Source organism: Choloepus didactylus, chromosome 20 (genome assembly GCF_015220235.1).
Source record: "Choloepus didactylus isolate mChoDid1 chromosome 20, mChoDid1.pri, whole genome shotgun sequence".
NCBI lineage: Eukaryota > Metazoa > Chordata > Mammalia > Pilosa > Megalonychidae > Choloepus > Choloepus didactylus.
The window spans coordinates 14,830,756-14,847,272 of record NC_051326.1 but is presented as its reverse complement, the minus strand read 5'-3'; the positions used below and the strand labels follow the sequence as shown (position 1 = coordinate 14,847,272).

Genomic DNA, 16,517 nt, shown 5'->3' with positions numbered 1-16,517 from the left:
GGCAACTGAAAAACAATCCAGAAGCCCAAACCCCCCACGAGGCAGCCTCCTACTCAGAAGTGTGACTGACCCTTCCTCAACACCCATTTGTATGAAATGCAAGCACATAAGTCAGAACATCCAAATCAAAGTGTTCATGTCTACTGTCAATCTCGTATTTAAATAATCTATCTCAGCTCTTTTATTGTCATGATTTAGATTTTCATTTCACTCTGAAACAAGAAACACAGAAAAGAAAAAATGTAAAAGTGCATGCCACAAGCCTTTGATATATGGGCCCTCTGTCCTCAAGGAGCTGATATTGTTAAAAGGCCCAGGAACTCATTCACTCATTCATTAATTCCTTCACTCAGTCATTCATCAAACATGAAATGCTTCCTTTGTGCCAAGGACTATGTTTGAATACAAAGATGAGTAGAACAAAGCACTGTCAGTCCAGTGAGAGACAAATACAAACATTAATTAGAGTGTGTGTTATTAATTAAGCATGAAAAGGGCTACAGGAGAGTTTTCTGCAGGGTGCCAGGGGAGCCCAGAGGTGCTGTGTCTAACATGCCCTGGCTTGCAGGGGAGGGAGTGGTCAAAGGTTCTAGATCAGCAGGAGAGTTACAGCCTGGCCAACAGCAATGTGAATCCAGGCAGGCCACAGCCCGCCAATCTCACTGCTATTAGGAGCTTTATGCATGAAAACTTGCCCCCTGAAATATGCTCGGCAGGCACATCTTTTAGACTCAGGACCATTCTTCAGGCCTCAAACTACTAAAGAGATGCCTGACATCAGTGCGTCATTTACACAGGAATGGAGAGATTGAAAGCTGACATAATTTTAGGTTGGGAAATTCTGAAAAATACAAATTTTCCTTCCCTAAAGCACTATTCTGAAATACAGTTCTGAAATAACTAGAAAGTCCCTAAAACTAAAACATTCATCATTCATATTTTCATCCTCAAGAATATGCAAAATCTATTTAACTTAGTCTCTGATTAAAAGAAATAGCTTTTAGCTAATCTATTTTCTTAACTACAGCATTCTAGGAGACTTTCCACATATGAATGTCAAAATTTTTTTTAAAAAGTTGCAGTCCTAGAAGTGTTATTTTTTTTCTCCCAATGTCATTTGGTAAACAAGTTTCTATATAATAGTCATCTCATCACAGAAGCTGACAAAACAAAAAGTGACTCCAGGTGAGGAAAGAATAGCTGGGCAAGGCAGCATGAGGGAAGAGAGGAAAGGATGGCTGCAAAAGGAAGCTCCACAAAAAGCCCAGCATCCTTGGTAACTGAGCATATGCTAAAGATGCAGCTAAGAGGGGCTGGGTGTTTTGGAAAACCGGGAGGGAGAGGAATGACAGCGACTCTCCAAATCGCAATGTTATGTTGGCAATTCCAGATAAAGGGTCGGGGTGAGAATGTGGTGTTGACAGTCATCAACGAAGACGTGAACCTCAAAGCCATGAGACTGGATATACAAGGTGATGGGATAAAAATTAAAAAGCAAAGGGGTAAGATAGGCCTGAGCTTTCTAGAATATCTTCACTTAGGCAAGAAAAAGCAGAATCACCAAAGGAAGCAAATAAGGAATAAACGGAGAAAGAAGAGCAGACATTCCAGAGTCATAAAAACCAAAGGAGACTTCTCTGGGGCCAGCAGCTGCCCGACCAGGGGCCCGGGGCCGCGGGCTCAGGCGATGACCATGGGCTCCGTGTCCAACCAGCAGTTCGCAGGTGGCTGCGCCAAGGCAGCGGAGGAGACGCCGGAGAACGCGGCTGGGGAGGCCGAGGAGCCGCAGCTGCTGCACGGTGCCGGCATCTGTACGTGGTTCAACGCGCGCATGGGGTTCGGCTTCCTGTCCATGACCGCCCGTGCTGGGGTCGCACTCGACCCCCCTGTGGATGTCTTTGTGCATCACAGTAAGTTGCACATGGAGGGCTTCCGGAGACTGAAGGAGGGTGAGGCAGTGGAGTTCACCTTTAAGCAGTCTGCCAAGGGCCTGGAATCTATCCGTGTCACTGGACCTGGTGGGGTGTTCTGTATTGGGAGTGAGAGACAGCCAAAGGGCAAGAACACGCAGAAGCGCAGATCAAAAGGAGACAGGTGCTACAATTGTGGAGGTCTAGACCATCATGCCAAGGAATGCAAGCTGCCACCCCAGCCCAAGAAATGTCACTTCTGCCAAAGCATCAGCCATATGGTGGCCTCATGTCCACTGAAGGCCCAGCAGGCACCCAGCTCACAGGGAAAGCCCTCCTACTTTAGGGAGGAAGAAGAAGAGATCCACAGCTCCCAGAGGCCCAGAATTGAGCCTACAGCGCGTGGGGGCAATCCTTTTGCGATTAGAAAGTTCCAAGGAGCAGGCATCAATCAGCAGAGTGGAGAAAGTGGGAGAGGGTGGGTAGGGGGCAGCTGGCACTGCCGTGTATCTCAGGCTGGGGTCCACAGCATCACCCCCTCTTCCATCTTGGTGGGGGAGGGGGTGGGACAAAGGAATTCCAACCATGCTCTATCCAAATACAAGTGAGGGCTTTCAGGAGAAATACCCTTAGAGCCTGCATGATATACTCTAGAATCTCTCATTTTATGACAGTGGCCTGGATAGGGAAGTTTTCTTTTGAAAGAGGATTTATAAAAATTTCTCATGCCAGAGTGAACAGATGAGAGCAGTTTGATGGACCCAACCCAGGAGCCAATACATTCTGTGGGAGGGAATCTCAGGGGTGGAACAGGGTTTTTCCATGTCTTGTCTCATAACCCTCTCTTGGGTCAGGGTGCTGGGAACTATCCTAAGCAGTGGGTTGTGATGACAGGCAAAAGGGGTGGTTGGTGGGACACCTGCAGACCAACTGCTCCTAAGCTCACTACCCCATTCTGGGCCAATACAATTTTATTTATTTGCTCCCTTGGATAACTGCACCTTGGGTCCCACTTTCTCCAGGATGCCAACTGCACTAGCTGTGTGTGAATGACATATCTTGTGCATTTTAACTTTTTTTTCATAATATAAATATTCTGGTTCTGTATTTTTGTATATTTTAATCTAAGGCCCTCATTCCTGCACTGTGTTCTCAGGTACATGAACAATCTCAGGGATAAGTCAGCAGCAGCTCCAGGTCTGCACAGCAGGAATACTTTTTTATTGTTGTTGCTTTATCACCACAAAGAACAACTACTTGAACTACCTCATTTTTGCCAATTAGAGCTGGCTTTTCTGCCATAGTGTCCTCTTGAAATCCCTCCCTTTATGGGAGACTATTTTAATTGGGTCACCCCAGGACTTGATCTCCTACTGGAAGACTGGAAATTAGTTTAAGTGGGAAGTTGGTGCAGAGAGGTTAGGAGAGGCTGGGCCAGGTTAAAGGTCAAGAGAAGAAGCCAAGATTAGGCGAGAGTTACCAATATATGTAATAAGGGATTCCTGTTCCCTTGTTACATATGTTGGTAATCTCTTAATCATAGGGCACAGGACTTGGCTTGGGACACCAGATCTATCCTTCTCTGGATTAGGCTGGGCCTGCCATGCACAATGGGGGTGTGTGTGTGTGTGTGTATGTGTCCAAGGATGGATGTATGAAGCAAAGACTAAAATTCTTAACCTTTCAAATGTCTGGACTTTTCCTGCTTGGCTTCCAGAGAGACCATCAGTGAAGGCTTCTTTGTGGCACCCAGAGCCAATGTCCTACCCCGCTGCAGTAGTGATTATAGTGTCATAGTAGCTAAAGGAGAAAGGGGGTTTCGTTTACATGCTGTGGGATCACTGCAAACCTACCTCACTGTGTTGAAACGGGGCAAATGCAATAGAACGCATTGGGTGATGTGTATCTGATCCTGGGTTCTTGTCTCCCCCAAATGCTGCCCCCCTCTAGTTACTGTATTTGTCTGGGCTTTGTGGAACTTCACGAGTCGCTGATTTGATGATTGCTAGGTGGCCTAATTTGTGTAAATATAATGTGTTGGTCTTTCTCCATGTTCCTTTGGGGTTTTTATTGTTTACAAACTTCTTTTTTTGTATGTGTGGTGAAAGAAAAATAGCCAAGGCATCTTTGACAGAAGATTCTGCACCAGGCAAAAAGATTTGAAACATGCTTGGGAGCCACTCTTTGAAGTGGGGATCTTGAACCATCCTTTCTTTCGTGTTCTCCTTTCCTTATTTCCAATTTTGGACTAGATCTTCTGTCCTAAAAACTTACCACATTGCCTTTTCCAGTTCCCTCTCCCCAACCCCCCATACACATAATTTTGGGGTTATCTCCACAACTCTTCAACGACTTATGCAAAAGACCTGAGGAATCTAGGAACACTCCATCCCTCATTCCCAACCTTCTGAATTAAGACCATTCCTTGATGTGATTCATGCCAAAAGTTTAATGCTGCTGTACTTGGATTGACCAAACCTACTTAATCCTAAAATAGAGAGAAACAATGGGTGTGGGGGGTGGGGGGTGGGGGTGGGGTTCCATGTAGACAGTGGAAGTAAGAGATTCAAAGAGGGAAGATGAATGTATATCCAAGTCACTCAGGAACTTTTATGCAGGTGCAAGAAACTTATGTCAAAGTGGCCACACGATTGTTTAACAGGAGATGGAAGAATGTAACTCCATGTTTACTGCTAGAAACCAAAGCTTTGTGTGGAATCTTGAATTTATGGGGATGAAGGGAGGGTAGGAAAGCATATACCTGTCTGTCCCTAATCCCTTCCCCTCATTCCTGAACTGCAGGAGACTGAGACCCCTTGGGCTTTGGTGACACTATCACTGGGAATGTTTATCTAATGGTTGACTTTGTACTGGGTACTTCCTTCCCCTTCTGCTATCATTTTGTAACACATGCTGACCCTTTCCCCTTCCCCATTTTTCCTGGGATAATACAATGAATAAATAAAGACGTATTGGTACTGAAAAAAAAAAAAAAAAACAAAGGAGAAAAGTTCTGAGAACCACTATCTAATAATAAAAGGATGAGGCCTGAGGCAGACTGGCTGTATTTGGCTAGAAGGGCATCACTGGTGTCCTCCAGAGGAAGATTCTGTCCAGTTCTGAAGTCATAAGTCAAATTATGAAAGGTTAGAGAAGCGGGTGATGAGAAAAGGAAAGTGACAGTGAAAGCGAGGGAAGGAAAAAAGAGAGCACTCACAGAGGGATAGCAGGCTCAGTTAGCCGGTTTTTCAGGATAAGGGAAACCTGGGTCAGCCTAAAGTCAGAGGAAGAAGCCAGTAGAGAGGGGATGCTGGTGATGATACCACTCACCCCATCTCTCCTTCCCACCTGTCCTGTGGATGAAACAGAGGCCCTGCTTCTAGCACCTCACCCCCAGCCCGCTCACCTATCTCCTTTCTCCCACTTGGTGACCTCCTTGACAAACATAGAACTTCCTCATTCCTACCTCCCTCATTCACTGACTCCTGGGTCCCTGGTAACCAATATTGCATAAAGGAACAAGAGTTGGCTATATTTTTAGAGATCAATGCACGGAGACTAGTCCTGTCGGATATTAAAACATTATAGTGCCCCAATAATTAAAATAGTGTGGTACTAGGACCTACTAGGAAAAAACAGTTAGTGAAACAGAAAAGACCCAAATATATATCGAAATTAAGTACATGATAAAGTTGTTCTCTCCAGTCAGTAAGGAATGGTACTGGGACAACTGATTAGCCATCTGGGGAAAATTAAGAGTTGGAGTCATACCTTGCACTATACACAAATGTCCAAACAGATGAAAAGTTTAAGTCTAAAAAATGAAACTATGATTTATCATATGTATTGGAAAACGTCGGAGAATTCCTTTATAACCTCAGGGTGGGGACAGCATTTCCAATTATGAGTTAAAATCCAGAAGCCATAATGGAGAAGATTGACAAATTCAACAATATAAAAATTTTAAATATCTGCACTGCAAAAATCCATAAGGAAGGTCAAACAGCATACCAGATTAAACAATTTGCAACTCTTATAACAAAGGGCTAATCTCCTTAATATATAAAGAATACCTAACAATTGATCAGGAAAAAAAACCAACCATCCCAATAGAAAAAAATGGACAAAGGATATTAATATATAATATATAATTCATAGACAAGAAATCAAATGGCTCTTAACACTTACAAAAATATGCTCAACTTCATGCACAAGAGAAAAGCAAAATAAAAATACATTGGGACACCTTTTCTCACATATTCTACTCATAAAATTCCATGGCTGTGGGGAAACAGGTACTGAAATACATTGCTACTGGGAGCTTAAATTGATACAACCTCTAGGGAGAGCAATTTGGCAGTATTTATCAAAGTCACAAATGCCTACATTACCCTAATGTATGGTTAGTCCTAGAATCACTAAAGGTAAATCAACTAAACAATACAATGCATCTTTCATTATGATGCAACATGAAGTAGACACCCTTACCTATGAAGTATTCTGGACAAAGATAAAGTATAAATTGAATCCATAAATCTAAAGCTATAACTTATAATCTACAGGAAATATTGGGCCAGAGAAACAAGATGAATGTAAAAAAAAATCAAATCTGGAACATGGGACATTCTGTAAGATAACTGACCCAGTCTTTTGAACAAGTGTGCATCATTTAAAAAGAAGGTTGACAGGTGAAGGAAGGAAGACGGTAGTTTGGAGAGACTTACGGAAACATATTCAATGACTTGTCCAAGATTAGAGACAAACCCATTATAAAGGATTTCTTTGGACAACTGGAGAAATGTGAATGTGATCCAAATATTCAGATGAGATGAAATTTACTGAAATGGAACAGCAGCAGTTGTTGACTTAAAAAACAAGCAAAACAAAACAAAACAAAAAACCCAGCAGATGACCAAACAGTAGTTTTACTACGACACCATATATCTTTTTTCAATATAGAAGAGCCCAGAAGAAAGGTGCTCTGCAGGCTGGCTTACCGATTGATCTTCCTCTTCTGCTGGGATTTAATCACTGTGCTCTCTTCATCTCTCTTCTTTAGGACCTGGAAGTTGTACTCTAACTTCTCTTGGTTTAGCTGGTAAGTTGCTTTCATCTGCTGAAGCTGTTGCTCAAGAATCTAAATTTAATGTTTAAAAAATAATAATAATTTGCCTGGATACAATTTGTTGTGCCTGAGAGCTCCTGATAGTCCATTCTGGAGGCATGTCAGAGTAACCTTTAGGGACAAGTGCATCGACCTGGATTCTCAAAAATTTATCGTTAGAAGCAGGTTAAAGGCCAACCAGATAAAATCCAAATAATTCAGCTGCAAGCTAAAGCCTGTGTACCAAGAAAGATCATGTGTAGAGATTTCAAGGCCAACTAACTCTGGTACTTTGCACCAAACCTTTTAAGGATCTTAGCCGCCCTCTTAGAAAAACCATAAAAATTAATATTGTGACAAAAACTTGACATTCCCAAAGTGGTCACATTAGTGTTCAGCAAGCCCTTCATTCTAAAGAAGGACAGACATGGTCCTCCTTACTTTCTGGATTTCCATTAGCTCATTCACTCATTCACTGAATATACATTGGGTGCCTAATATATGCCAGGCACTGCTCTAGGTGCCAGGAAAACAATGGCAAAAAGAGCACAGTCCTTGCGCTGTCTGGGAGGAGAGAGATAAACAAGCACCAGTGACAAGAAGTAAGACAGGGGCAAGAGAGAGTGACGGGCTTTAGGAAGCCACAGGCAGCTGAGGATTTAAAGTGTTATCCTGAAGGCAATAGAGAGCCACTAAAGATTTGAAGCAAGGAGTGAAATGGCCAGACCAGACATTGTAGAAACATCACTCTACAGCCGCAGGAAAGGAGGGGCGCGACTGGAGGCAGGGAGAGCACACATGGGTTGGCTGACTCCTGCCTTTCCTAAGTGGAAATGCAGTGAAGTGTTACCAGACCTTGAGAAAACAGCCATTTGCAATGCTCTTTCAAGCCTCCTTCCCATCTCTCTCCACCAGGCAACAGACCCATGCCAAGGAATCAACAGAGGAAGTGATTCCAAGCAATGATCACAACCTCTCTTGGGTCATCCTGGAGGAGGGTAACTGACTAGGAGGTGACACAGAGATTAAAGGCGTTGACACATCCCCCAGGGACCCAACAATCCCACGCTCCGTGCGGAATCCGGCAGTCTCCACATTGTAATACTGAGGGAATTAGCCAAGTGTATTCCACTTAACTACTGCAGACGTTTTTAAGTCTCCATTACGGGACAAGTATTTGAACATCTCCTTCAGAAAGAAGCCTACGAAATCTGTTCTTTAACAGATGGAAATGAAGAACCATTTTGGTCACTGAGATGACGTTTTCCTTTCCTGGGCTACTCAAGCAAATGTCATGTAAATGGATCGCTTAAACAATGGGAATTTATTTGCTTACTGTTTTGAGGCTAAAAGTTCAAATCAAGACATCATCAAGGCGATGCCCTGAAGACGGTGGCGTTCTGGGGCTGGCTGCCGGCCATCCTTGGTCCTTAGCTGTCACACAGCAGTACGTGGCTGTGCCTCCTGGCCTTTCCCTTCTCTTGCTGGTTTCCCTGAGGTCAGCTTCTGGCTGCTTCCTCTGTGGCTCTCTCCGTGTCTGAATTTCATCCTCTTACAAAGAGTTATAATTTAAGCCCCACCCTGACTGACATGGGCCACACCTTAACTGAAATAACCTCATCAAAAGGTCTTGCTTACAATGGGTTCACACCCTCAGGAATCGACTAAATTTAAGAACATGCTCTTTTGGGGTACAGACAGCTTCAAACCACCACAAATGATAACTAATTATACTTCTCAATTTCCCTCCTTTTTCAGTCATATTCTTATTTATCTTTTTAAGTTACGGACTTTTCCTTGTAAAAACTTTTCCTGATTTTGAAAGAAGTATTTGCTCATTGTAGAAAATTTGGAAAGTATAGCAGAGGAAAAAGAACAAGACACAGAAGAATTGGGAGGAAAAATTAGCCATATTTCCACCACCCAAAGGCAATTTTTGTTAACAGATTGGCATGTCTCCTTCCAGTGTTCTTTACCAAGTTGAGATCCAACTATATCTACAATTTTACCTCCTAATTTTCTTACTTTATTATAACCTAAGAATTTTCTATTGTTAGCATCATTTTAATGGCTGCATAATATTTTATCATATATTATAATATCTTACCATATATTAAATATTCATATTTACCATATATCATATATTACCATTTCCCTTTGGCTCCATTTTTATACTGTTTTCATAATTTTCAAAATTAAAAAATAATGCTGGGAAAAGATGTTTATTAAAATTGGGGGTTATTTTGCATTATTTCCTTTAAAGCAGATTCTCAGAAGTGAGATTGCTAGATCAAAGACACTCAATAATTGCTTTCCAAAGAGCAACTTATGGGTGGCCTCTCATTAGTGGTGTGAAACACCCACGGCCTGTCAGCGCTGAGCACACGCAGGCAGGCCAGGATGCTCTAGGTCCAGGCCAGGCCCTCATGTAGGGCCCCTGGGGCAGGGCAGGGAGCTGTCACTCTTCGTTTCCGAGCATGATCAAAATTTAATTTTGAAATGCTGACTTGAACAATATTCCAAGAGGCCTACAGAAGATGCTGATGGTGCAGCCTCATTGCAATGCAATTATCTGGGGTGGTCCCAGGCTGAGGCACCGCCCTGGCCTGTGTTCTTCCAGGGATGGCCCTGGAAGAGGGGCCCCACAGTCCTTCCTGCACAGGTGCAATGATTATGTCCCAGGGCTTCAAATGTGCCCAGCCCTGGTCACAACTGAGTGGGTCAGTCAGAGCTGAACCAAACATGCCTCAGCTGGACAGAAGGAAAGGGAGGCCATCTGTCTATGAGGTGGCTTGGCACAAAAGTCCAACAGAGGAGCTCCAAGTTGGATGGTGACAATCTGAGCAAGTAGGACACTGTAATCACAGAAACAAAATGAAGAGCCCACTCTTGGTTAGTGATGCCTCACCCATCCCAGGTCTCTTTTGTGTACACCCAGGGGTTACTAATGTCGTTTCCTGATAGTGAATCCTCAAGCTGTCCCTGTCTGATAACATACCCCAAGACTTTCCTCTCCACTAGCCCAGAGCCCTGTCCAGTTTTGTGGAATGCCAAATTCAAATAAACACTCCCCAATCATATATGCCTGGCTAAACCGCTAAAGCCCCACCCCTACAATGCTACAAAAGACACCGTCCCAGGTCCACAGGCTCTCCTCTGGCTCCCCACCTGCTTGGCTGAGCCACAAGTTCCAGGTGTGCTTCCTCTGTGGCCCTCCAAGGCAGGCTGTGACTCTGTCTCTACGACCTGTGAGGATACAAGCATCTCCTTTCTCGCCCCCTGGCTACACCTGATCCCCACCATAAACACACTCACAGAGAAGGAGGCTCTCCAGAGCCGCTGTGGATCTGGAATGATTTGGAATGAGATGAGCGGCTGGCTGTCCCAGTCTTCCCTGGGACTGACACATCAAGGACCCCAGAACCCCAAGGGCCTGCAAGCCTGCTCTGATGAATTAGAACCCCTGCCTTCTTCTCGTAGCTTGCAATACGTGCCTAGCACTAAGACGCAGTACACTAAGTACTTCCCAAACTTATTTGGCTATCAAATGTTTTTATATTGATAACATAGCAAAAGCATGTGAGTCATAAATGCAAGCTGTATTGGTGAACTCTCATGAATTAATTTCATTCTTAAAAGCAGGTTATTGCATAATAATAATTATAAAAATGGATTATGTATTTTTTTTCCATAATATATTTTACAATACATTTTGAAAGGGAAGAAAGTATAACTGACATCACTTTTTTTGACCTGAAAGAATGTAAATCTCTAATGATTTGGGGGGGAGGGGGGCAGAGCCGCTCCCTGATTGTTTTAATTTACATTTCTTTGCTTGCTTAGGGTGGCTGACTATTTACTAGCTGTTTTTCACTTCCTCTGGTAGAAAACATTTGCTTCTATTCTTTGCTAGATTATGTTCTTAGCAGACTGATTCCTGGAGAGCCAGAAATGCTGCATGTACCACTGGCTCACCACCTCTACCAAATCACAGAATCAACCACTCCTCCATCTCAGCTCTGTTCCAAAATAAAAGGAATATTCCTTCAACCTTATGCTGCCTCTGTGTCTACAAAGCCACTTAGGAGCCATCAGCAATAAGCTGACATGTCAATAAACTTACAGAACTAATAAGTCTTCTGCCTCTCAGAGTAGAACATCTACAGTAGGCAATTACATGATTTATACTATTCATCACTCATTTTCAAGACCATATACTCATGATAATTTTAGTATCAGTGACTCTATTGCTAACTATTGCAGGTTTTAGTTTCAATATACTGCCATCCTAGATTGTCAAACATTGAATATAGCTTTATATTAAAAACTGTAACAGATTTTGTTAAATGTCTGTGCTGCTTATCCAATTGTCCAAAGATACTTGGCAAAGCATCATGTTTGGTTTTAGGTTGTAATCTAACATGCCACAAAAGTCCTCCAAGGTTAAAGGTACTGCAGGTTTTGATTACTCCTTTCCCTCTTTTTTCCGGTGGCAGCATCAGCTTCTCAGCAGTGGCTTTCTGGTGCCCTCTTTGCCCATAGATCAGGAAAACAGGCTCAGAGCAATACCCTCTGGCCTTCTTGGCTGACTCCAGAGATCCCACTGGGCTTCTTTACCATCAGTTGTTAACACTGGGATGGGACCCCAGGATTCTGTTTTGGAATTGTAAGATCACCAATTTCATATCCAGCCCACACTCTCGCTTACCCTTTTCTTCCCCATCACTCACTCCTTTAGACTATTTATGCAGTACACTTCGTACTTCCTCAATAGATTGTAAGTTCCTTGAGGGCAGGAACTATATCTTGTTCATCTTTGTGCTTTGCACATAGTAATTTCATAAGATTTGTTAAATAACTTATATTCAATATTTTGTGATTAATATTCTGATATTAAAGGTAAGTGCTCCTAAATTTGAAGCGAACTGTTTTAAGTTTTTGAATAAGAATGTAAGGCCTAAAAAGACACACATTTACTTCCTTTGTTAAGAACTAAATTATTCTTTCATTTTTATTTTGGGCAGGGAGCAGTAAAATTCCTTTTACGTACATAATGTTTATAGGTTTCCCTTTGCATCAGTCATTAATGTGACCTTAAGTGGCAGTGAGCCCTTGATAAGTAGAAATTCTCCTTTAACTTCTTGTACTTTACCCTTCAAACCAAATATGTATTAGCTTCTTTGTGTTGTTGATTTGCAAGAATTTTAGTTCCATATTTTAGAACTGACACAGTGCTATGAATTAGTTGGTGATGGGGATGGAATCATGTCTCCTGCAAAAGGTATGCTCAGGTCCCAACCCCTGGTCCTGTGGGTGTGAACCCATTTGTAAACAGGACCTCTGAAGATGTTGTCAGTTTAGGTGCACCCAGACTGAATGAGGGTGGGCCTTAATCCAACATGGCTGAGGTCCTTATAAGCAAAGGAAATTGGACAGAGAAGGAGAAGCCACGAGGAGGAGCCAGAAGCTGAATGTCAACAGAACGTGGAAGAGAAAGGAGAAGGTGCTGCCATGTGCATTGCCACGTGACGGAAAAGCCAAGGAACCTCAAAGGCTGCCAGCCAACCAGAAGATATTGACCCTGGGAGGAAGCAAGCATTCTAGCCTCTGAAACCATGAGCCAATAAATTGTATGGCATTTATTTTATCAGCCAGGAAACTAATAGAGTTGTAAAGAGTAAATTAGATATTTAGCTGCATGCCATATCTTCATGACAAAAATCAATGCTATTTGACTTTAAAGTCTAGTGAATGTATGAAGTACTATGATAAAGTTCAATCCCACTAAACTATTCCAAATATTAAAATATGGGTCGGCCTGATTTAATTTATTTTTCCAGTAAAGGGGAGAATGTGGCCCAGTGTACTCTTGATTTCCATTCTAACACAGAAAAGAGCTGTTATGCAGAGGATCTGAACACACTTTCCCACTGTGAATACCTCCATCTGTCTGCCTCCCACATACGCACACGCCACCATCCCTCCATCTGGACAGGGTGAACCAGGAGAGACAGCTCTTCCAGGCTTTCGGCCTCTCTGTCCCTTTCTACTCTTCTCTCTACGCCCTCTCCCCATAATCTCCCCATGTCACAGCACTTTTTGACTTTGTTCAAGTGTTTAGACACCAGATTAAGAACATGAGGTTCCACACATCTCACTGTTTGAGGCCACCAGTATGTAGCTTTGTCACATAAATTATCATAGAACCAAGATAAGTTCAGAAGAAAAGATTACAATAGTCATTTTCATTAAAACCATAATGTAAACAGCCCACAGAAGTAGTGCTGCTCCTTCACAGACTCCTACTGTTCTTTGTCAGTAACTCTCATTTCCATGCATTAAGATGAGAAGGACCTGGGAAAATTCTCAAGACTGGCAAAAATCTTTGTAGTCTAGTGGGGTTTTCATTTTACCTAGTTACTTTCCACTAAGTCACTTAGTCACTTTCCACTAAGAACAGTGGAAAAGCTTTCCTCTAACACGTTCTAGAAACTAAAATAAACAGTACAATCTTGAACATTAAGATGCACATCTAAATGCACTTAGAGATGCACTTCTTTAAGTGGCATTGAAACACAGAATCCTATGTTGAGAAAGAACTTTAGAGACCATAAAGGCCAGCCTCCTTCCCACCACAGAAATTCCTCTTCAGCTCTGAGGACAGACAGTCATTCAGCCTTTGAATACTTTATAAGGAGGGAGTTTGTTTTGTGAGACAAACCTTTTCATTACTGGATAGCTTTACCTGTTAGAAGGTTCTTTTTTAATCATGAATCAGGATCTGCCTAATGAATTTTCAACCGTCAATCAGGGGACTATCTACAGTGATGGGAAAGATATAGGCTTTTGAGCCACACAGACCTGAGTTTGAATCCAGGGTCTACCATTTATGTAGCCTTGTCTCTGAGCCTGTTTCCTGGTCTATATAAATGCTGTTATGTTTCACGTTATCAGAGGATTAGAGACACTGTATGTTAAGTACCTGGAATATGGGAGACATTCATTAGATAACAGCTATTTTTAGTGGTGGGAGGCCTAGCTTTGGCCCTCTGACACAGCTAACTTCCCCCAGGGGCATTATCCCTTTAACAGGCCAAAATACACAGTTCTCTCAACTATTTCTCACGCGCCTCAGTGTCCAGACCCCTTCAGCATCTGGTAGTTCTCCACTGTTTCTTAAGGGAAGCATTCCTCCCTGTATATCTCGTATGTGAGCTTCTTCGGATATGACCATTCAAAGGAAAACAGCTAGTTAATTAATATTTGTTGAATGGACTAATTCTAGAGCATTATGGATAGTCACTAAAGATGAAACATTCACAGGTGTTCTCCACCTGCTCTGCCACCCAGACACCCTGAGGAACAAGGCACACCTGCACGTCGTGCTCCAGCTTGATCTTGATCATGTTGTACTCTTCACAATCCCATATCATCTGCTTGTTGAGCTGCTTCTCATATTCCTCTACTTTCTTAATGCGGTTCATAAGATACTCCAGCTAAAGACACAAGAAGACAAGGAGAAAGTCAGGTACAGCCTCTGCCCCAACCCAATCCTTCAGGTGGCCTGACAAGCATGACACAGTGGAGGATTGGAAAGTTTTGTGACTCTGCAGAGAGTCTGGCAGCTCTCAGAAGCCTCTATGCCCCAAGACTCTGAACTCTCAGATTATGGCTTATATCACTTAATGGGGTCCTTACTCCAGAATCTCCCAGAGGAATGCTCCATTAAGAAATTAAGCCTAGCTTATAGTTCTAGAACATTCACTGGATCTTGGTCAAGTCACTTCTTTGTTCTTTTCATCTCTATAATAAAGTGAAAACCGACACTCTTTAAAACCCACACTCTTGGGCCATGAATGTCCATCCATGGCTGGGGTAGATATCCAGGAAACAGAGGAAGGGGTGACAGGACCAGGAAAACCACAGCAAGATGCAAAGATGGTACTCACCACCCCCAAGGAGCCAACCCCATCTGCCAGGATTCACTGGTTAACTGTGAAGTGCAGCAATGAATCTGTGCCATGGCAATCCTGCCCCCAGGTCCAAACACACTGAGCCAATTTAGTCACAGGAGACATCACCTCAGACTCCATGGGCCACCCTCAATCCCACACCCCCAGCCTGTCCACCGCACCACTTCACCTCTTTAGCATTGTGAACCTGCAGGGCCCGCTCCCATTTCCTCTTATTACTCGCCAGTAGCTCCTGTCGTTCCATCTCAAATGCTTTCTGCAACCAAGAAGGAATATGGATTTTGCGTCTGTTTTGATTCAGCAGGTCTCACCAGTACCAGAGGACTCTCAGGTAATAGCACAAGTGCCGTGTCACCAACCACTCAAACCAAGTCAAATCTAAAGGCAGATTTCCCAAGTTTCATCAACCCAAAGGCTATGGAAGGAGTTCATGGGAAATAAGGTATCATAAAGTCTATCCTTCACATGAAATTTGGATATCAATATCAGAGGCGAAGTGCTGGAGGAAGGCCAGTACCAATTTTTGGCAGTTGCAAAGCAACCCTGGCATGTAATTCAACCAAGACTAGGGTTGGTGTGTCATCATGGCTGGGGTTCCCATGAAGCAAAGACAGCTTGTGCTCACCACAGTTTGGCCTGGGAATGCAGAACCAAGTCTCTGACAATCCAGAGACACCCCCAACCTCTGGGCTCTCTTCCAGCTTGGAAAGGCCCAAGTCCTCATTCCCAATCTTTAACATTTCATTCAGACTCAAAGTATGGATTCCTGAATCCTATCTGACACCTCATTTCCTGTTCCTCCTCTCCCAGTCCCAACTTTCATAAATAAAGTAAATGGCACACATATGCCTCATGGTTATGAAATACTGACCTCCCTGTACCACTCCTCTTCCCCTTACCTTGTCTTATTTTCTTCCAAAGCACTTATTACCATCAATCAAATTATATATTCAGTAGGTGTTTGTTCATTTCTAGCTGCCACCTACTAGAATATAGGCTCCACGGATCCAGGGCTTTGCTTTGTTCATGGCCGTGTCCCCAGTCCCTGGAACAGTGCCAGGCGTACAGTAGACACTTTGTGAAGATGTGTTGAATGAATGAATGAATAAGTGAATAAATGAATAAAATCCTAGAGCAGAGTCAGATATCAGAGGACTGAGACATCTGCACCCTCGCTGAATCACTGGGACAGACCCAGCCCTCCTCTGAGGGACGCTCAAGGTCAGAAAGCAGGTCTCGCACCCATTACCTCAATGTGTTGCAGCTCCTGGCGAAAGCTCTTCATCACATTCTTCACTTGTTCCTCCATCCTCTCCAGGAGCAGGCAGATGTCGTCTGCCTGTTTCTTCAAATCCTTCACATACTGGTCATCCTTTGTTTTTAACTCCTAGAAAAGAACACATCAAGGCTCGATTACTAACCGAGACAAAAGGAGGAGCTGTCAAGCACCCTCCACCTGGACTCAACTCATGAGAAACTGCAAATGCTGGGATTTAAAACTTTATAACCCAAAAGCAGCTTCACTTGATA

General features: G+C 43.1%; 2 protein-coding genes across 2 annotated transcripts in view; one reads left to right on the top strand and one right to left on the bottom strand.

Moving 5' to 3' along the window:
* Positions 1–16,517, bottom strand: part of DRC1 (dynein regulatory complex subunit 1) — a 49,106-nt gene that overhangs the window by 10,439 nt on the left and 22,150 nt on the right. Inside the window, 4 exon segments of the mRNA XM_037812717.1 lie at positions 6,908–7,047; positions 14,388–14,510; positions 15,157–15,243; positions 16,237–16,374. Coding sequence (XP_037668645.1) covers positions 6,908–7,047; positions 14,388–14,510; positions 15,157–15,243; positions 16,237–16,374 — 488 coding nt within the window.
* LOC119516945 (protein lin-28 homolog A-like) lies at positions 1,694–4,720 on the top strand. The gene is made up of 2 exons (XM_037813479.1): positions 1,694–2,312; positions 4,713–4,720. The coding sequence occupies exons 1-2, from the start codon at positions 1,694–1,696 to the stop codon at positions 4,718–4,720; spliced, it is 627 nt and encodes a 208-aa protein (XP_037669407.1).

What these genes read in the sequence shown, in the direction of transcription:
- LOC119516945 (XM_037813479.1), top strand. Translation starts at nt 1,694, where the DNA reads ATGGGCTCCGTGTCCAACCAGCAGTTCGCAGGTGGCTGCGCCAAGGCA.